The sequence below is a fragment of the Phodopus roborovskii genome, unplaced genomic scaffold, assembly GCF_943737965.1.
Source record: "Phodopus roborovskii unplaced genomic scaffold, PHOROB, whole genome shotgun sequence".
Lineage (NCBI taxonomy): Eukaryota > Metazoa > Chordata > Mammalia > Rodentia > Cricetidae > Phodopus > Phodopus roborovskii.
In genome coordinates this window covers 6,127,469-6,149,477 of record NW_026126645.1, presented here as the reverse complement: position 1 = coordinate 6,149,477, position 22,009 = coordinate 6,127,469, and the positions used below count along the sequence as shown (strand labels likewise).

At 51.2% G+C, this 22,009-nt stretch overlaps 2 protein-coding genes across 2 annotated transcripts in view; both read left to right on the top strand.

Moving 5' to 3' along the window:
- Mrto4 (MRT4 homolog, ribosome maturation factor) overlaps positions 1 to 22,009 on the top strand; it is a 1,102,334-nt gene that overhangs the window by 212,131 nt on the left and 868,194 nt on the right. The window lies entirely within an intron of this gene.
- The window catches only part of Igsf21 (immunoglobin superfamily member 21), a 211,548-nt gene continuing 206,569 nt past the window's right edge, over positions 17,031 to 22,009 (top strand). Inside the window, exon 1 of the mRNA XM_051173459.1 lies at positions 17,031 to 17,593. Coding sequence (XP_051029416.1) covers positions 17,524 to 17,593 — 70 coding nt within the window. The 5' untranslated portion in view covers positions 17,031 to 17,523. The remainder of the gene's footprint in view (positions 17,594 to 22,009) is intronic.

The window sequence follows — 22,009 nt, the reverse complement described above, 5'->3', positions numbered from 1 at the left end:
GGCACTTGTACAAGGGATGAATGAAGGAAAGGATCAATCATCCAGTCAGTCCCCGAGCTCTCCAGTGAGGGCATGTCCATTTATCAGGACCTTGCTCCAGGGTGCTTCCTCCCAGATACCTTTGCTCCTGTCTGAGTTGCTGTCACCCCAGGGCATCACAGCGTGAACTGCCTCAGTCACTGAGGGGTTCTGGGATACTGCTAAAAACCTGAAGCTCAGAGCACCCCTGCCAGATTTGATATTGCATCCTCATCCTCTCTCGTTTGAGCCCAGCGATGTTGGCCCCTTTGCCAGCCCTTTCTGAACCCAGTTTCCTTCTTTGTAAAGTGTAGACAGTGACAATGGCTTTTAGGGTTAAATATTAAGCACTCGGCATGATGGCAAAGCACACAGTAAGTGTTCAACAAGTGCTGGTGCCAGCCCACTTGTCACCCTCCCCTGTAACAACTCCAGCTGGCTATTCCTGGCCAGCTCCCGTAGTCAACCTACCTTTGCTTTGGGACCCATTTTTGCATTAAGAGGGTGAAAAGGTCTAACCCTGAAGCCCTTCATCTCCTCTGTGCCCCAGCACCCCTTAATCCACACCCCTGAAGAAGACTCTGGGTCCCAGGCTCCCTGTCTCAATCCTTCATTAATCTCAACCCCAGAGTCCTCAGTCCTGAGTTGATTTTCAGCTAGATGCTGATCAGTCATGTGGTGGTGGTGGTGTGGGGATGTGGGGGATGTGAGGGAGGATTTGAAGGGAGTTTGAGGGGGATGTGTGGGGGACTTGAGGAGGTATGAGGGTGTGGGGGATGTGAGAGGGTGTGAGGGGGTATGGGGAGGATGTGAGGGGAATGAGGGAGTGGGGGAAGTGAGGGGATGTGAGGGGAATGTGAAGGGAGGTGTGGGGGAATGTGAGGAGGGATGCCATAGCATGAGTTCTAATAAGTCTTAATAATAAGCCAGAGTCAGATACAGGGGAAAATACTGAGAGATCAGAGAGTAGAAGGAGCAAACCACAGCTACTCTACCTACCCAACTTCCAGTTGAAAAGAGACTGAGCTCCTGTCTCCTCCCACCTTATTACTTCCTCTCAGCCTAGCCATCTCACTTCCTGTCTGACTGTACAGACCTCCAGATCTCTATGTTTAGCTAGTGGCTAGCTCTGCCCTCAGATCTTCAGGCAAGCTTTATTTGTTAGAGTATAAACAAGATATCATCATAGGATGCTCTCCTGCCTAATGAGGAATCACGTGATTTAATGTAGCTGATTAACACAGAGAGTATGTCATAATGAGAAAGGTCAGGATGAGATAGGCAGAAGGGAAAAAGCTATGACTTCCAAGGGGGCATGGTACAGCTTAGGCTCTGACAGGGCAAACACTGGTTTCTCCCCTGGACTAGACTCCAGAGATCAGTCAGGCAGAGAAGACTCCAGCATCTCTCCCTCGAGTGAGGTATGTGAATCACCTCTTGCCCTGACCATACCACAGAAACTCTGGTTTGTGGAGTGGATCAATAGCCTGGTGAGTAGGAGGCAGATGCCATTGGGGCAGGGTGGAGGACAGGAGACCCTGAGAGCAGGTGGGTAGAGGGCAGGGTGGTAGGGAGGTAGGGAGGTAGACAGATAGGAGGGCATCAGAGTTGTCTGGCTATGGGATGGGGGTAGGGAATCATCAAAGTCAGCCCAACGTCCAGGGAGCCAGAGCTGACCTGAAGCCTCTAGTGCTCATGAGCTGGTGTCCTTCCTCAGCTCTGTACCACTCCTGCAGCCTCACTGATGGGGGGTGTCCTTCTGTATATATGTTTCTCTTATTGGTTGATGAACAAAACAGTGGCTGATAGAGGCAAGAAGATAAGTCGGGTGAGGAGATGAGAATGCTGGGGAGAGAGGCAGAGAGGCACCGTGTGGAGACGCCATGTAGCTACCAAAACAGTAACAGGTCCTGGAATTCTCTGGTAAGTAAACTAAGACCACGTGGAAATACATAGGTTTATAGAAATTGGTTAATAATTAAGACAGAGCTAGCCGATAAGAAGCCCTAGTCATCAGCCAACAGTTTATAATTAATATAACATCACTGTGTGTTTATTAGGGGCTGGAGGGTGTCTGGACCTGGTGGGACAAGAAACTCCAGTTAGACCTCCCCACAAGGTTCCTGGCAGCATGGCTTCTGCCTTTACCAGAACAAACAAGGGCCAGGGATGGAGAGTACCATAAAGATCATAGTTGCCTGTGGTTGCATCTCAGAACTGACCCTGTCACTTTACCTGGTATTATCCAAGATAAATCTCTAGGAGCAACCCAGGCTCAAGGGAAGGGTCAGGCATGAGCACCTGGAGGCTGTACGATGGGAGCCACATCAGAGGCTGCCTTGCACACCTGGTCTAGGGCTGCCTGGGAGAAAGCACTCATAGAATGAGGCTTTGTGTTTCTGGCCCTAGAAAATGGCTGGCATCATAGAGACATTGATACTCTCCAGAATGAGAGGCTCCCTCCCTCAGGAAAGGGACTGCAGAGTGAGTCTCCTGTCTTCCATGTCCTCTTCTTGGCTCCAGGCAGAATCTACAGCCCAGCCTGGTCATCACAGCTCCTGACTGCCTGCACCTCAAGAAGGCAAGCTCCACCCAGTAAAATAAGCAAATGAGATTTTTGGCTGGAGTTAGAACTCACCATGTTTTATCTCTGCCGTCATTTGCCTTATGGATAAAGGTTGTTTCTTTAAGCAACCCCTCTTTGATGGAATCAGAGCCCACACATATTCATTGATGCCCTCTTGGCTGTTTCTGTGGCTGTATTCACCCAGGCATATTGTAACTTGTCTCTGGCCCCAGCTATGATCTCCAGCCTGGTAGCCTCTACCCAGCTCCCCTCCTTCCTTTCTTTACTCTGCAGCCAGAGAGGCAGTAGAGAAATGCCCATTAGGGTTATAGACATGGCCCACATGTAGAGAGTCTGCCTAGAATCCACATTCAAGGACAGGGTGGATGACTCGGTGGTAGACTTTGCCTAGAATCCACCAGTGAAAAGATGGAGAGTGTTGCTTGGCTATGGCCATTGGTACCTATCCTCATGCTGCTTAATTGTCACCTCCACCAAGAAGCCTTCTTAGCTGTACCACATCCCCTTAGCCACTGTTCACATCCATCATCTTCATTTACTGCCTGAGGCAGGTTGAATCCAGCAAACTTTTCAGCTCAGCTGTTGACTTGGATGTTGTGTTTTTCCCACCAACAGATGCCCAGCTCCATAGGGTCAGGGGGTTCTTGTGATCTCAGGTGTGTTTACAGTGACAGTAGACTTTAGGCCAAGTTAGTGCCCCCTTCCAGAGGATAGCTTCAGCTTCAGCTGCACAGAGTGCCCACAAACTCGCCTCCTCCAGCCTTCCCTGGGTATAGCTGTAAGACAAATAAATCCATGGAAGCACAGCCTGGATCTTGTCCCTTAGTGGTTGCTGTCATACCCTGGTTCCTCATTCACAATGTAACCATTCATACCTCTTGAGTCATATCTTCTAGGAAGTCTCCCCTGCTGCCTCTGTTGTAGAGGTGGGGAGAGCCTAGGGTTGTGAGCCAGGCTGGGATTCACATCTCTGCTTTGCTATTTGCTCTGGTGCAATTTGGAGCCCAAATCTGCTCAGAAGGCACAGGCTTGACTAACCACCAGAAGAGAGGCTCTGACCTAAGCAGGTGGGAGCAGCCTGGGGGTTCTTCTAGATTTATGTAATAGAAACACATGAACCCCTATCTTAACTATCCCATAATGTTCTTCCTCTGTCATTACTGGTCAATGAGCTACTTTCATCAAGACCATTCTTCAGAGGCGAGAGTGATCTGGCTGTAACATCTATCACCCTGCTGGTTGCCAGGGTTGGCTTGCTCTGGGTGGCCTGGCTGACTGAGTGGTTGCTCCCTTCCTCCATCACTGTGTGAAGCTACATACTCAGTGGGGAAAGGTGTGCTTCCTCCATAGAGGAAGACCATTCTTCAATCAAGGATAGAGGGGGCATCTTCAGCTGCTAGAATCACCAGAAAAGCTCTGATGGTCCACTTTCAGGAGAACTTGGGTACTTAGGGGTCCAGAGAGACATATCCAGATGAGTTGCTGCAAATGGCTTGTTCTCTCCCTTTCCCTCTCCCTCCCCTTCTCCTTTCCCTTATCCTCTCTCTCTCCCCCCTCTCTCTCTCACACACACACACACACTTTTCAACCCTTGACTACTGGACCCTTCCCCACCTGCCCAAGCCTTTGCTCTGTGCCCAGTGGTGGCATCTGTGGTTTGTTGACTGCTATTGTCCTTTATCCTCCACTGAAATCCTTTCTTCATGACCATGTGTATTCACTCATTCTTCAGTGCTCCTATCATGTGGGAAAAAAAAAAAAAAAGCTTAGCCAGCAAGAAAAAAGTTCTAGCCACCCCCCACCACCACCACTCATTTGATCAATATTTTAGGAGGCTGTGGGTCTGAAATGTCTCCCTGCAGGCTCTTGTGTTTGAACACTTAGCCCACAGCTGGTGGTGCTGTTTGGGGGCTTGTGCCAACTGGCTTGCTGAAGTTGGTCACAGAACCTCTGAAGGTTCTAGTTCAGCCTCACTTCCAGGCTGTTCGTTCTGTTTCCTACTTTGTGCAAGCTTCACCACCATGGACAGAGCTTTCAGTCACTACCATGGACAAATCCACTCAGCACCACAATGGACAGAACTACCGATCCTCACACTACCATGGACAGAGCCATTCAAAGGTTGCTGTGGACAGAGCTGTCCAGTCGGCACACCCCCATGGACAGAGATATCCAGACATCACTGCAGACAGAGCTGCCCAGTCTCCACTCACCATGGATAGAACTATCCCACACCACCATGGACAGAACCACCCACCAACAAGCCTTCCCCAACAGGAAGGAGTGTTATCCTGTAAACTATGGGCAAAGCGCTTCCTTCCTCCAGGCAGTTGTTTGTCAGGTATTGAGTCATAGCTGTGAGAAAAGAAACGAAAACAGCCAAGTGTCTGACTATTCCTCTAGAGGTCTGGTCTCCAGGAGTCCTTAGCCATTAATTAGTACCAGTCCCTGTCTCTTATAGCTTGGACTGCCCTTTGGGGCTACTCTGCATGGTTTTGGGGAGTACATTGTTTGTCTTCCCAGAGAAGGTTCCCACACTGCCTACATCGAGACATTTGAGATGTGAGTGCCATTTTGCACTGGAAACAGCCTGGCCCCGCCTGTCTGACCAGGTTCATCACCTTCAGAGGCAGCCTGGTGCATGTCGAGTCCTGTATGGAAAAGTCTCCATCCTTAAAGAAACCCACTCCCAGGTGCCTCAGAAAAGAAAATGGGAGCTCAATCTAGAAGGCATTTTCTCAAGTGTGTTCACAGGGCACAGGATAGCTCAAAGGTGGGAGACATGGAGTGTCCATTCACGGATAAATAGACAAGTAAAATGCAGTGTATGCATGCAAGGAATATTACTCAGCCTTATAAGGGGAAGGAAGTTCTGGTGGGGAGGGTGTCAGTCAGTAAAATGCTTGCTGTGTAAGGATAAGGAACTGGGTTCAAATCCCCACCACCCATGTAAAAACCTTGACATAGCACTTCACACCTGTAATCCCCAGGCTGGGGAGACAGAAATGGGAAGTTACCAGGGACTTGATGGCCAGCTAGTCTAACCAAATCAGTGAGCCTCATGTTCAATGAGACCATTTCTCAAAGAGAGTGATGGAAAAAGACACCAGACATTGACCTCAGGCTTCCACATGCATGCGCACATGTGTGCATGTAGCTCTGCATACACACATGAAAAAAAAGGAAAGGAAAGGGGTAGCAACATGTATTGTCACATACATGAACCAAAAGGACATTGTGCTGAGAGGAATAAGCCAGTCGTAGGAAGATGAATACCACACTTCACTACTCACATGAGAAACATAGAACGCCTGAAGTCAGAGCAGGGAGGAGGGCTCTGGTCAAGAAGGGCAGCAGAGCAGGGGAGAACAAAAGGCAGAGAGGTAAGGAGGCGTTCGATGTGCATTCCATGAGAAGATCAAGTCCCGGAGACTGACTGGGCTGCCGTGGGACTCCATGGAACATTCCAAGCTGAGTTCTTTAAAATGCTGAGGTGAGGTTTAGCATCTCACCAGACGAAGCAGGGATGCAGGTGGGCAGGTGGGTGTGGTCCCGGGGCCCCGGGCTCTGTGCCTCACCTGAGGTCACCAGATTCCGATTCTACCCCCTCTTCTCACAGCATAGATGTACCGTCTCTCCCCACACCACCTAGTATGGCTGACTCGGGCTGTTCTTTTAAATTTCCTGAAATCTGAAATAAATCTGAAACGAAACAGAAAGAATCAAGGAGGGAAGGTAGGCTTCTGATTCTACAATGCTCCTTTAAGTCTCTTTCCTGAGGGCTTGACTCCACCAGCAGCCGCTGACTGACAGCCATACTGAACTCTACTGGGAGCCATGATGGCTCCTCCCATCAGCCCCCAGGCTCTATGGATACAGAAGCTCTTGATGGAAAAAAAAAAAAAAAAAAAAAAACTCACTGCTCTAGCCCCTTGCTGGTGTTAGGCTCTCAGGCTCTGTCTCTGCCTTCTCTAGTCTACCCAGGGTTCTCCTTAAGGGAATCCAGGGCTACAGGAGAGAAGGAGAGAAGAAATAGTGGGGAGAGAAAGAGGCTGAGGTGTTGGAGCTCAGTATCTTTTGATCTTGTGACCGTCCCAATCAGAACTGTAATTGTCCTCATATCTGTCTTACCCTAGACACATGCCCCCACACCCTAGACTCTGTCTTTCTCCCTTACACACACACACACACACACACGGAGGAAGTCTGCTTTGACCCAAGCTTAAAAAGAGGCAACCCTGGAAAGACAGCTTCCATAGATATCTCCTCATCCATCACTTCCACAAGCGGGCTCTTCCACGGGCACCCTAGTGGGCTGCTGTGGAAGATTTCCCCTGGTAGGATGTAGCCTTCCAGGAAAAAAGCAGCTACTTGTGACCACCTATGGGAAAGCATCGAAGTGCCCTTCATTCAAGCCTGGGCTCTCCAGCTCATTAGCCTCTTTTGTCTCTCTGACCTCCAACCTCCTCCATAAACAGAAATTGTGCCTCCCACTCAGGTCACAGCCGTGCTCAAGTTCAATAATGTATGGAAAGCGCCAGACTCTGTCACGGGGGATCTGCGGTTGCTCTCCTTCCCCTACTCATCTCCCCATGGGTGAGGAGGCAGGAACACCCAGAGCATCCATTGCTGGCATTACCGCGGCTGGCCTGCGCCATCACGAAGCGTGGCTGGGAAGGATTCGTGATAAGCTTCTTACACTTGTGATATTAGCATTCTCAGAGCCTGCTGCAAATTCTTCATCATATTTGTTCTTCAAGAGAAAAAAAAAAAAAAAAAAAAGACTGGGAAGTTTATAGGGAGGCAGAGTTAACCTCAGGTTACAGCTCTCCATTCCAGACTAGACTCGAGAGAAGTGTCTCCAAGGTCGCATGGCTGCTAGGTGGCAACGTTAAGGCGAGAAGCCAGATCTTTACCAACTTGATTTTTTAAAAGTTTGTTCTGGAAAACTTGGCTCAGGTATAAGGGTAGAGAGTATCCCTCTAGGAGATGGGCCAGGGAAGGTGGCAGGCATCTTTGTCCCTGTGGAGTCTGTGCCCTGTGTGAACTTGTCCCCTGCTCCTTCTCTCTCTCACACAGTGCATCCTTCCAGAGACCCTAAAGTGCTTCTGTGTGCCTCGTACATATTTATATGCCTGCGTGCTCGATAAAAATAAAACCACTTCACCCACCACTGAAATGCAGCCACTCGGGGTGTGAAATACGGGGCTTATCGAACCACCAAAAAGAATGGCTCTCAGGAGAGACCTCTTCCCCCCACCCTGACATTGCAAGGGGGCAGTGGGGAGGAGGGAGTGCTTGACTGTCTTGATAATGAAGTTCTGGACTTCTGTGGAAGCAGGTGCCTTGGACACCCTTGCTTCCGGTGGTCTGGGATGTGCCCTTCACACACATCTTTCACACATCCCTGAGCCTCACTCCCTGACAGAGACCTGCAGGCACCAGAGATTCCCAAACCCTGTCCCTCAAGAATCACTTCATGCTTCAAGGAAGAGTTAGACTGCAATGAGGGAAGCAGTGTCTGATCAAGGCCCAGTACTTTCGCCCCACCCTGGCTGCTGTGACCTTCCCCTGGCACAGTGACTGTCATATGTGCTAAATCAGGACCCTAGCCCAGACTGAGGCCCTGCCCCACTTTTTTCTTCTCCATCACATCACTCTGTCCTTCTTCTAACTAGCCTCTTGGCCCACTGGGGCAGCACAGTGTATTGGGAGTCTGGTGAAGGCACCACCCTGAGTGTCCTGAGCCAGTGGCAGTTAATCTGAGCTCTGAGCTTAAACAATGATCAGCCAGCTTCCTGGGCAGAAGAGCTTCTGTGCCAAGGGTGGAGCAAGGGAGATGGGAGTGGGTAGGTGGGCTAGGGAGGGGTGCTGCAGTTCTAAGGAACAGTGTAGCATGAATGAAGCTCCATGACAGAGTGAGCTGACTGGGCTGTTGGTACAAGGCTCTAGCCCCAGATATTTAGGAGAATAGAGCTGAACACTGCGGGTTCAAAGTCAGCCTGAATACCTTAGTTAGACCTTGTACTAAACCAAACAAAGCAAAACAAACCAAAAGGACTGGGACTGTAGCTCAGTGGTGGGACATATGCCTGGCATGTGTGAAGCCTTGAATTTGATCGCCAGGATATGAGAGGGGAAGCAATGTCCCAGCAGTGACCCCATAGGGAGGGAGCTGGAGGCCACAGGAGCTAGTCTGAGATTACAGGGTATACATGGCAGGGCTCTGCAGGGGCTATCTCATCACTTGTCACTGTTGCTCTGTCTGGGGACACGGGTGTGGGTAGGGCTAGGCCTAGGAAGCCGACAAAGGCCAGTTCTGAGGACCCTCATTGTTCTTTTCAGTAAGGGTGTCTTATGTGGGCTGAGATGAGCATACAGGATTTGGAGGACACCAACGGGGTGCCTGGGAGGCAGAAACCAAGTGGGAAGCAGGCATGGAGGTCTGATTAGAAGTGCAGGTGGGCATCCCAATGCTGGCACCCAGCCCTGCCAACTGTGAGCTCCTTGGGGCATAGACCAGGTCCTTTTGTTCTATGTCCCTGGTACTTACTGTAGGGCCTTGTCCAAGTCTAAGTTTGATGAGCCTACATGGCCTTTGGTTCCCTTGACAATAGTGGTGAACTTTAAGAACCACTGGGAGACACTGTTGAAAACTTGATGGCAATCAGGGCATGGTGATGTGGGTCTCTAATCCTAGCACTTGGAAAAGAAGCTGATCATAAGTTCAAGGTCAGCCAAGGCTTCATAATAAGACCACTTCTAAACCATCAAACACTAGACAAAGGGTTTGGGGCACATGAACCTGTACTGTGCTGCGCTGTCCTGTGTCAAGATCCAATCTGAGCACCTTTGTTAGATGTCATAAAAGGACTAACAAGGCTCTCTCTCAAATTAGTGTCCCTCAGTTCTCCTTCCAAGAGAAGGACACTTTGTGGGACAAGGAACTCTCTGCTGGGCACCCTATAGCCTCTGTTTTTGGGAAATGCCCTAGCCCAATTCACCAGTAACTTCTCTACAAAGTCATCCCCTCCCCTGGACAGAGAGGATGGACAAAAGGACAAGAGGCACAGAGGGAGAGTTGAGTAGTCTTCTGGGGTTAGCAGGACAGTTTCTGTCACCTGCACACCACAGAGTGGGATGGCAGTGAGCTGCAAAGATGACATGAACTCTCCAGGGTCTGAGAATTGGTCATTTAGCTGGAGCAAATGTCAAGCATCACCCAATCCCAAGATCAGTCAACATGTGTTGTAGCAAGAGTTCTAATTGGTCTTAATAATAAAAACCTGGATTCAGATGTTAGGGGGTGAAAACGGAAAGATCAGAGAAGTAAAGCACCCAGCAGTTCTTACTGCTATGAAATCCTCAGACTGAAAGGGCTGAGCTCTTGTCTCCATGAATCCTCAGAATGAATGGGCCAGAGATCCTGTCTCTACCCATGTTATATTCCTATCTCTATGTCCCTAGTGCTGGGATTAAAGGTGTGTGCCTCCCAAGTACTGATCAAAGACATGAGATCGCAAGAGCTGGATTTAAAGGAACGTGCCACCACTGCCTGGCCTCTATGGTTAACTAGTGATTAGCTCCACCCTCTGATCTTTAGGCAAGCTTTATTTGTTAGAGCACAAACAAAATATCGCCACAGTATGTGCCCTCTTCACTGTCTCCCACCATCAGACATGTTTCCATTGTTCTCTTCTCCATATGGCCCTGAGCAGTCTCCAGAGAGACTGACTGACTTTCTGATCTCCCAGCCCAGCCTCAAGCTGCCCTCTGTTCTCAGATGGTGACCCTGTGGTGTGATGTGTCTGGAAGGCTTCTTATAAATGATTCTTCCCCAAAATACCTGACATCTCTATAGCTTCAGGGTCTCACCTCATCCAGGAAGCCCAGCTCAGTGCCACAAACGACACCTCTGCTTCATTAGTGGCCATGGAACGGTGAGACAAGAATGAGGAGAGAGTGATCCATGTCAGCCATCAGGGAGGGCCAGCCAAGCCTTTGCCTCTTCCTGGTGGGAATCATGAAACCTACAGAAAAGAAATCATCTACATGTCCATACTGTACATCAGACAGGATTTTTCTCTGACACTTCGAGTCCTGAAGACACAGACAGAAAGCAGCTTTGTGGAGGGCGGAGGGGATAGGCTCTGGGGCTTTACCCTGAGCCTTTTGTCATTAACAAAAGCCTTGGACACACATACCATTATGCTCCCAATTACACACTAACCTGAATAGTCAGATCGCCTTTCTCAGCTTCCTGAGCCACCTGAGGTGGCACCTGCATAAAAAGCAACATGAGAGGTCTTATGGAACAAGATAAAGTGGGCCAAGACCTTCTGGGACATTCAGTGAGACCTGGGGCAACAGAATTCATGGTGGAAATCTCTACTCTTCTATGAAGAGGAAACAGCATACCCTCCATACGTATTCCATGGGCTTCAGTCTCCTCATCCAGTGTCTCCTACCCCATCACGTAATGGTGACTAACTGGGAGCATGTCTGGAGATACCATGCCTTGTCTTGGAAACACTGACACATAAGGAATTTATGGACTAAGAAGCCAATTCATTTTAGGGTATCAGGGCCTCCTATTCAAAAGTCTAATAATATGGGGGAAATCGCATATTCCATGGCGCCACCTATTGGTTATGTGGAAAATTGCAGAGTGGTCAGGAAAGGAGGAAAGGGAGGGTCCAAGAGTGACCTCAGATTTCAGCCCTGAATTGATAATCTAGAGGCAAGAGTCTAAAGCCACAAATGAATGAACAATTCTGTAAAGTGTCATAGGTGAAATGAATTTACTTTCTCCTGTTTGTTTTGGGATTATGGCCAGCACTTTGTAAGTCTCTTGAGACCTCCCCACTGTAGTCCACCAACTCCTACCCTTCCACTATAGGGGCTGGGAGGGAGACAAAGGACCACACAAGCAACTGGATCATGGGTCATTACAACATCATTCTCTTGCTGATTGCCTTGGCTGTGGGTTCAAGAGCCACAGCCTTTTTCCGTGGTTTGAGCATCTTGACTGATTTTATTACAAGCCACACCAGTTACTCCATATTTATTACAAGCCACTCCAGTTACTCCATATGTCACAGGTGAGGAGGAGGAGACTGGCCCAGGCAGGTATAACAATGTGACAAATGTCTGTCACATTGGATAGGAAGAGAGTACTTCTTCCCTATCTTCCAGCTAGAAATTACCCTTCAGAGAGTTGAGACCGGGATTCGAGTCTAGGCAGCTCAAGCCCAGAGCGCATGTTTTCAGTCACTCACTTGATTGTGTCTGCTGGCACCTCTGGTAATGACCAGCACCTGCTGGCCTGCTCCTTCACAGCCAGACAGTGCAGTGGAAAGGAAAAGAATAAATCCTGGTGATGTTTTATAATCTATATTCATCCAGCCACACCACCCTCTCTGTGAATATCCACCAAGCCTATATCTGATCTATCGACCTGTCCATCCATCCCATTGCACATCCATTCATCCATTTTACTATCACTCAATAAATCTTCAACTCATCTACCTATCAACTCATCTGCCTATCAACTCATCTGCCTATCCATCCATCTATCTACCCACTGTCCTTACACACATTTGTTTGTCATCAATCCAACTATACATAAATTCCTATCTATCTATCTTTCTTACCCATCTCCCCATACTCTTATCAATTTTTCCCATCTGTCTACACACAACCCATCCATCCATCCATCCATCCATGCATTCATTCAAACTACCCATTCAACCACCCATTTATCCATTTAGCTCTTCCTTCTCTCCTTCCTTCTTCCCTTCCTCCCTTCCTTCCAGAACTCAATTTCTTGAGTCACTTTTGATCTTTCTTGGCACAAACGATTACCTGTAATCGGCACAGGTGATTACCTGTGGTCCTGCACACATTAGGTCCACAATGTCCCATGAGAATAGAGAGAAGACATCTCCAGCTTCAGCATGGTGAGTGGGGTGGGTTGGAGAGAATGGGTTGGGAAACATATCTGAAAGCAGAGATGGGTCAGCAAAGATCATCTGGTTTCAGATGCCAGCTTTACTGTGTCCCAGACAGGTGACCTTAGACATCGATTTCACTCCCAGTGCTTTACTTCCTTGTCTATTAGATGAACCTGCAGATAGAATCTGCTCCACGGGGATGTGCAGGGCTGGATTAACTAGTACAAGAAAAGTGCCTAACCCAGGAGGCTGCACTCAGTAAGTAGGATGACATGTCGTCAGCTGGTGGTGGTCATTTCTATTTGCTGCTGCTGTCATCTGTCTGCAGAGGGACACAGAGGTTTGTCCAGAGCAATTCTCCCCACCCTGCCATACACCAAATCTTGGGGCACAAGTGTTAATAAGAATTGATAAGAAAAAGGTTGCTAAACAAAGGCATATTCCCACTCAATAAAGCTAGAAACAGGTGAAGAACTGCAGGACTCCTTGGAGCCTTTACTGCATTCTTGTGGAATGAGGGAAAAATACTGGAATTTCCCACACAGATTTAGCCATGGAACCCTCTTCCAAATAATTTTGGAAGACAAGTTTGCAAATGGCACATGGGACCCAGTTTGGGGCACACTGGTCTCCAGCTTCCTCCTCTCTGTGAATGATAGCTAGCACACTCATGTACATCTCCAGAGATCCCTGCCAAAGCCTGTGGGATCCTCTTCTGGGGCATGTGTGGAAGCTTGAGAGTGTAGATGGGGACAAGCTGTAAAGGACATGTAATTCCAAGTGGTCGACTCACAATTGATTTGGGTCGTGCCATTACTTCCAGTTGTGTTTAATTTAGGCAAACAGTAAAGAGCTGGTCCTGCCTGAGATGCATGCTGGTGGTGTTCACTCAAAGTATAAGAAGAAGCAAGGGGAGGGTAAGAGAGGGGGAAAGAGAGGAAGAAAGAGGCAGAGAGGCAGGGGAGGCAAAGGGGGAGAGAAAGGGAGGGAAGGATGGAGAGAGAGAGAGAGAGAGAGAGAGAGAGAGAGAGAGAGAATCCATCCTTTGGACACTTACCTGTCCCTATGATCAGAATCCCTGCCTTACCCATTCTACATGATTCTTCTGGCATCTTTGAGACTCTGTTTCCTTATCTATAAATTATTTATACACAAAGCTGCCATGGAGTTTTCCTGATGATTATATAGGATAAAATAAAGGGACACAATGGACTCATGAAAGTTTTTCCATCTGGCATGTGTGTATATTCACAAAAGTGCCCTCATGTGTACATGTGGGTCCCTGTGCGGCAAATGCAGATGTAGACCTAGGAGGGTACGTAAGAGTTCTAGCCCTGCATTAGGACCTGAGTCTATCACTAGCTGTGTCCTGGAAAAGTTGCTTAACTTCTCCATTCCTCAGTGTTTTCATCTTTAAAATAGGAATCACACCAGCACCCACTGATGCGTCACTGTTTCACACGCCAAATTCTCTGTCAGAGCCTGGCACAGAGGCAGGTCCCCATATTCTCTACCTCATCAAGTAGTCGTTCCCAACCCTGCTAAGCCCAACCCTTGGAAACCAGTCTGTGAGAGCCAACAGCACCCTCTCCGGGAACTAAGCAAACTAGAAGCCCCAGTGTGACCTGCAGGGGCCATCCGTGCAGTGGGGCGGAGAAGGTTGCTTTGTGCGCTAGCACCCTCTGTCGGGGAGCCCGTCTCAGCACCAAGGACAGAGGACTAGGGTGGGCTCAGTGCAGTGGGCAGGCAGCTGCTCGTGGCTCCTTAGAGGCCCATGGCTCCTACTGGACTAGAGGCTAGAGGCGTGGCCCACCGTAACTAAAGAGTCTGAGAAACAAGTCAAAAAAAAAAAAAAAAAAAAAAAAAAAAAAAAAAAAGGAGGCCTTCCTCTGGCGAGCAGCAGATCCATTAGTAGACAGAAACTAAATTAAAAGCCTGTGGCTGCTCTGGGTGACTTCTCCTTTGGTAAGTCACCCCGTGCCCTCTGCTAACTGACTCTCTGCACTTTCTGAGCAGCTTTAGGAGCAGCTTTAGGTGCTTTAAGGACCTGGAGGGGCTGTTGGCTGAGCTCAGAGGCCGGTTGTTACTGTTATCATTACCGTATGGTAATAGGCGTGCAACTCTACACCTGGGTGAGATGTCTTTTCTTTGGTGGGCCCTGCTGGGCTGCAAAGTCCTGGACCTCTGGGAAGGTTTGTGGCCACAGCTTGCCACTGAGGACCAGCTTGAGCTCAGAGATAGGGGACAAACCAGTGATCTTCCCTTATCCAACCTTTCATTCATTCTTCCATCCATCCAATAGTCAGTGGAGACCTACTATGTGCCACTGGCGAGGGTGACCAGTACTTTGTACATAGGGTGATGCTTAAGAACAGTGTGGATAGTCAAGATGACTTGGGAATGAAGATGGATCTGCTGAGGTGTCCAAGGTCCAGGTCCAAGATTCTTAGCCATGACAGCCCATTTTCTTGGTTTCAAACCCTTCCTCTTATTTACCCTCCCCATAGATGCTATTCTCAAAGGGCTCCATGGATGCATGGCCCTGGCCCTCTGAAGCTCCCTGGGGTTCTCTCCCAGCTAGCTGAGGGTGGGGCTGATGGGGAGCATCACCCAGGTAGGCAGGGGCTATAGGCACTACCTGTTCCTTTCATCCCCCAATGGCAGTACTGGGTAGGTGCAGCCAGAAGCCTTACCCACTCAATCTTTACCTGAGGAACTCTTGCGTGTCTCACCTGTCGGCCTCCCACTGCAGCTGGGCTCCAAGAGCAGGAATGCTCACACAGCAATGCATGCATTTCCTGTAAGCTCAGCCCAGTACAATGGGGCCATTTGGGCTTGGAGCTCCTCAGTCAGGAAGCCTCTCACACAGAGGGCTTGGAAACCCGGATAGCTTTTTCGTGAGGCAGAAGCAGAGAGGTGGAAGAGAGAGACTAGCAGTAACCTACAGGAAGGGCTATGTTCTTCCCATGGCCTGGTTAGGTCAGAAAGAAGATTCAGGGAGAGATGACCTCAAGCTCACCCACAGCAGCTTGGAGAAGATGAACCTTGGGGGAGAGGCAAGAGGGAGCAAAGAACAGCCAGAGGAAGGATAAAGGCCCAAGACTCCAGTGTTCAAGCCAGATCCAGCCCAATCAGGCTGGCAACCAATTAGTCTGATTCAAAAAAAAAAAAAAAATACCCACGTAGGGACAAACTGTAATCAAACACCTATTTATAAGGGTTTATTACGATCATTATTATTATTTTACTGAGAGGATCATTCTAAAGCTTGTCAGGTGAACGTATGCGTTCAGATCTAAATAAATGCAAATCGCTTCTTCCCTGGAGCGGAGAGGCTGAACAAGCCTGAGCTGCAGCTAGCTGCCTGGGAAGCCACGTGCTGAGGCTGCAGAGGGCAAAGGAAGGAATGGTTCCCTCCGTGGGGGATCCTGGCACCAGTCTCTCCCAGCACCTGCCAAACCATTGCCCATTGCCCACCTGTCTCCCAAGGACCACAGCCAGTGAAACTGGCAGTGTACCCATTGCCCATCTGAGTAAACTGAGCAACAAATGGATGCAGCACCTTAGCAAAGCTGGGGGATCCGAGACTTGCCAGGAGAGCGCTATATAGGGAACCCTGGGTCCTGGTTTCTGGGCCAAGTTTCTCCCCCTGGTTCTGCTGGCCATTCTGAATCTTTTCAGTATAACTCCTGGTCCCTTGTGTGGCTTCACTCCCTCACTCCCCTCCCCACCCTAAGAACTGAGAACACCTGTCTCCTCGTCACGTGACAGGAGACCCCCAAGGCCATCTTGGGCCCAGGCTCAATGGTGTGTGTGATCTGTGGGTGGCGACCAGAGCAACAATCTGACACAAGTTTCAGCTCCACATTTCTCAAGTGGAGGAGCTGGGGTGTCAGGCCTGATTAAAAGGTGACAGCTTGGTCTCTGGCAGAAGAAAACAGTCTTGCCTCTCGTGCCCGGTCCTGCCTGGATGCAGAATGCAGCTGCGCGGGGTGCGGGGGTGGATCCCTTATTTGTGGAACACTAAGCCCCGAAGCCCCTGAGGAGGACATTCATGGTGTCAAAGCCAGCCTCGAGGACCCCACAGACACCTCCCCCCATTCCTCCGAGGAAAGCATCTCTCTTCTAGAAGGAGGGTACTTGTACGCTGAGGAAACGGGGCATCCAGAGACACCGCCAGGTGGAGGTGGGAGGGGGTTCGGGTGGAGCAAAGCTTGGTGTGTGTGTGTATAGGTGGATGCGGCTCACAAGCAAGCAGTTGTAATGTGATGGGGGGTGGGGTAGGGGGGTAGGAGCTGAGGGGGAGGGGGCGAGTTCTCTTCTCTGCAATAAATCGGCTTAGCGGACGAGAGCCGAACAGCCCAGAACGGATTAAAGAAAAGTCTGTAGAATACAGCGGCGAGAGCTACACGGGGGGGGGGGGGGGGGGCTGGGGGCGGGGCGGCGGGGAAGGAGGGAGAGGAGGGGGCGTGAGAAGAGCGAGCGCCGGGCAGAGCGCGGCGGCGCGGGCAGAGCTTCGGCTCCAAACTCCGCCGCTGCAGCCACGGATCTGACTCCGGCCGCCGTGGGCGCCGCGCTCAACCCACCGGCTGGCAGCAACTGCGAGCCCCAGCCAGGTCCGGTGCAGCCCAGAGCAGTCCGTGCATCGCAGAGCCGCCCGGTGCAGCCGGTGCAGTCAGCACATCTGGTGCAGCCTGGAGCATCCTAGTGCAGCCCAGAGCAACCCGGTGGTGCAGCCCTTAACAACCCGGAGCAACCCGACACAACCCAGAGCAGACCAGGGCAGCCTGGCGGCGCGGCCGCGGTAACATGGGGCCGTCTCCGTGGCGCCCCGCGCTGCTCGACTCCGCCACGGCCGGCGGCCCGGGTCACAAGCGCGTCTGAGCCCATGGCGAGGGGACCCACAGCCGCCACCACGATCGCCGCCACCGCCTCCCTGGCCCGCGCCGCCAGCTCCTTGGCACCATGCGAGCTGCTCCAAGCCTCCGCCGCGTCGCCTGCCTGCTGCTAGCCGCGATCCTGGACCTGGCGCACGGTGAGTGTGCAGGCACCCGCGGGAGCCCGGGGCCAGGGACGCGCGCGGGGACCGAGAAGGGCGCGGGCCCGGGTGGCTCTGCGAGTCTCGGGCAGCAGGCACAGTCCTGGAGTGGGGACTTCTGTGCGGCGAAGCTTGACAAGAGATGTGTGTGTGTGTGTGTGTGTGTGTGTGTGTGTGTGTGTCTTTGTTGCGTCCGAGAATCAGCTGTATGTGAGTGTCCGAGAATCAGCTGTGTGTGGAGAGGGCACGGGAGTGCATTTAGATGTGTCTGTATAATGGTGTGTGGGTTTGTGTTTGTGAGGGGTGTCGAGAGTCTAAATCAGTTACACGGAGATGTAGGAGAGAAAGTCTGAGTGTTTGGGGGTGTGAACTCCTTCGTGAGGGTATGAAGTGTGTGAGTGAGTGTCACCGCATGTGTGAGCCTGTTAAGGGGAGGATTGTGAGGTGTGGCATTTCACGTGTATCCCTGCTGTGCTTGCTGGCCCCTGGAGGGCTGTGTAAAAGCTGGTGACTGTGTTTTGGGGAGCAGGAGTGTGCCTACCTACACGTGGAAGTACAGAGCTTCAGGTCCTATGAGCTTGTGGTCTGGGAGCAGGTATGGCTTGAGGGTTAGGGTTCTGTGTGCAGGGAACTATGATTACATCTGGGGCTGGAGGGGGTCCAACAGTTCGGCTGTGTCTGTGTGTGTGTCCTGCATGGACCTGGCCCTGAGCTAGGCTGAACCAAATGGAAGGAAACTGAAGCTCAACGAAAGGGTTGCCCAGAGCCAGCAGTGCTGAGCAGTTCTCCGTGCCGGGTTGGGGCTGCCTGGGAGGAGGGGCATCCTGCCCAGCACTGCCCTCTGGTGGGTCTTAAATGATGTGGAAGCCAAACCTGACGACCTTTCCAGCAGGGGACAGGGGCAGATGCCTGCCCATCAGGGCAGAGGCAGAGCCAACAAAGAATCAAGGGAGGGAATTTCACAGGGCCTAAAAGAGAGAGAGATGCTTCTCCAAGTCAAGTCAGTAGGGCTCCCCCTCCCCCGGAGGTGGGAGGGTCTAAAAAGTAGCCATTGTCTCCAATGGGGCCTTGGCCTCTGTCCCATTTAGGCCTTGGTGGAGGGTCAGTCCTTGTCCTCCATACTGGGAAGGGCCCATATAAGTTCTGAGGTTGTCCTCTGAGGGGCGTACCCCTAAAATAACCTACACTCTTCGACCCCTCAGTCTTTGAAGAGAGCTTAGTCTACTGATGGGAGGATTTGAGTCTTTGAAGGTGGTCCTGTAGGCAATGGGGGAGGGGTCGGTGTGACCCCAAGGCTTGTCAGGCAGGTAATTTGTACCCTCCATCCTCTATGGGAACAAATACTTTCCGAAGTGTATCAAATCCCCGCTGTAACTTTGGGAGCCAGGCTCCCCCTTTGGGATGCCTCTAAATGGAAAGATGGTATGTGGGAGGGTCTGGGTCCCAGCACCACCATGAAGGCGCTGGCTTTTTGGAAATGCATTGGAGCCCTCACCTGGACGTTGCAGGGAGCGGGACTGGGGGTTGGGGGGGGGGGACGGGAAGCATCCTTTCCCTCAACCTGGGATGCGCATGGTGAAAAGAAAAAGAAACAGGGAAGGGGATGGAAAGAGCCGGGTGGGGAACCCCGACTGCGTCAGGACCCCACCCTGTGAGCTCGCGCCTGAGCTGCGAGCCCTAGTCTCTGGCTGGACTGCGTAGAGCTATCCCTGCACATTAGAGCCTCAGCTCGGCTCGCGAGCCTCTGCGGGCTGCGGGAAGCGCTGATTCCCGGTACTGGGTGAATGTGTGGAACCGGGACTCACGAGTGGGGATACATGTCGCCTCTCAGCTCCGCAGTCCCAGATCTCTTGGACTCCCAAACTTTGTGTTGGGCGCAGGGACCCCGAGGCGACAGAGGAGCCTCTTCTTGAATTTCTCCGGGAAAGATCTACTTTCCCTTTCCAGGCTAGGCCATCATGCGAGATGGGAACGAGAGGAGAGTCCTCGCGAGGCGTGGCCGGCAGGCTGTGCCGGAGGAGGGCGCCTTTCCAGCAGGCGGCCGTGATGCCTACGATCTATGCACCTGGCATAGCTTTGCGGAGCCACCTGCCAGGGGGATGCCTGGGAAGAGATGGGAGGGTAGATCCCAGGCAGCGCACCCAGAAACACACTGGCCCTCCCTGAGGGGACACAGTCACAGTCGCGAGAGGGGTAGAACCAGTGTGGTGGCAGAGCAAAAAGGCTGAGTTGGAGAAATGTCTCTGTACCCTTTGCAGCACTCCAGTGTGCGGCTCCTTACCACCAAGCTCTTCCAAGGTCTTATTTCTCTAGGTTCCAACACTGCCTAGGAACTCCCTGAAGCATCCTGAACTGGACAAAAGGAGAGCACACACTACGCAGTGGCTCTAAAGAAAGTGCATCAGGTTGAGGAGGGAGAGGGAGAGATGAGGCTCTCTGGATTTGCCTGGTAGAGCCCTGGGATATTTTCCACTGCAACGGGCATACCTTATGAGAGCTAAAAGGGTCCAGAGATTTGGCACGCTGGAGTCCTTGGGGCTGGGGGTTGGGAGGCCCTACAAGCTCCAATTCTGCATCTGGGTGTTATCAGGTGTGGTCTGAGGGCTGGCTCCACGATGCTCACGACAGTGGGGGCTGCAGGTCTGTGAGCAGGAATAGGAATGTCATAGGTGGTCCTCTTTCCGCTGTCCTCCACCCCCCTGATGCATTAGGACACACACTCCTCTATGTAACCCCCACCCCCACTGCTGGGGACTGAATGAGGCCTGGCCAAGACTGGCTATCCAACCCCTATCCACTATCCACACCCCCATGACCCTGCCCCTTCCTAACCCTCACCTCCCCACACCCAAGAACATTTTCCTGGGAGGTCAATACTGAATTACTATAAATGAGGGTTTGGGGCAGGCTCAGAATGACTTCTGACTTCTAGGATCACTGAACTTTGTGGCCTTTCCCCTTACCCCCTAAAATTCTAGTACCTTGTGCCTCGAGCAGGACATTTTGCTTCTCTGCTTAACTAGTGTGGTTTAGGTTGGTGCCTGGACATAGAATAGTTTTGGTTCACAGTATTTTTTTAAAGACACTCCAAGACCACTCCTGTCATAATATTCTAGCTGGAATCAATCGGGTGGTGGTTTGATTTTGGCTTTTCTCTTTGATAGGTTCCATTGTAATGGTCTGTCCTCATTCCTGCCTCCAGATGGGTTCACAAACCTACTTTTGCAGATTAGGAAACCGAGCCTCTGTTCTTCAAGATTAAACACAGACAAAAGCATAACTCCTTCTAGCCCCCTGCTGGCCCTGCCAGGCTCTCTTTCCACCGTTCCTTCTGGCAGCAGAGATTTCTAGTGGGCAGGGTGTGCTGGCACGTGCCCTGGAGTCTCACCCATCTCCAGGAAGCCCCAGCAGAGAGGGGAGGAGGTGATGGGGTTTAAGGAAGTGCTCTGGTTTGTAGCCATCCAGGACTTTAATGGCAGAGGTCAGTCAAGAGGAGGTGGGAGGCCAGTGTTTCTGCTAACTGGTTCTTAGGATCCTAGGAGTCTTTGACCTGGGTGGCCAGCATCTGGCTTTCCTCTCTGCCCCTCTGCTGCTCCTCAGCCTGATGAACACTCATTTGTATCCTCAGCCCATGCACACTGTGTGTAGTATGATGGGAAGGCTTTACAGTGGGGCTGTGGACCTGACCAAGCAGGACAGCAACCACTATAACGATGCTTACAGCTCCGTGGGAGGTGGATCTTCTGCTTACTGGAGGGGTGAGCTGTGAGTGAGTACTCTAGTCATGTGCTTTTTTTCTTTCACAGTTCCTTGATGTCTTTTACTCCCTCTGAGACGTAAAATTAGTCCCGTTTTGCAGAGGAGGAAACTGAGGTTCTGGGGAATTAAGTGACTTCGCCAAGGTCATCCAGCCAGTGATGGGTGAGCAGGGGGCCGACACTGGGCTGAGTGTCTCCCAACCTGGGCTTTCACCCTGGGAAGATCAATGCTCCCTCATTTCTTCAGGCACAGCCCTGAGTATGGCTGGGGGGGGGCAGGTCTGTCTGCATACTTCACCCTTCACCAAACTCAAGGTGAAAGAGAATTGTTCAGTATGCTCATCTGCACAGATGGGAGAGGGCGTGTCCCTGGTAGACACTGTCATCATTAAGAAAATCAGTGGGCATCTGCTGGGGGCAGGGTATGTCTGTAAAGAGAAGGGCCAACAAGCATGGCCTCACCCTGATGTGTGTGTGTGTGGGGGGGCATGTTCCTGAAGAGATGAACCCTCCCCTCTTCTTTCCTACCCCTCTTTCCCCTCCCCTTCCTTCCTCTTCCCCTCCCTTCCCTCCCTTCTTTCCTTTCCCCTCCCTCCCCTCCCCTCCCCCACTCCCCTCTTAAAACAACAGGCAAGCTGAGGGTCCTTTCATGAGC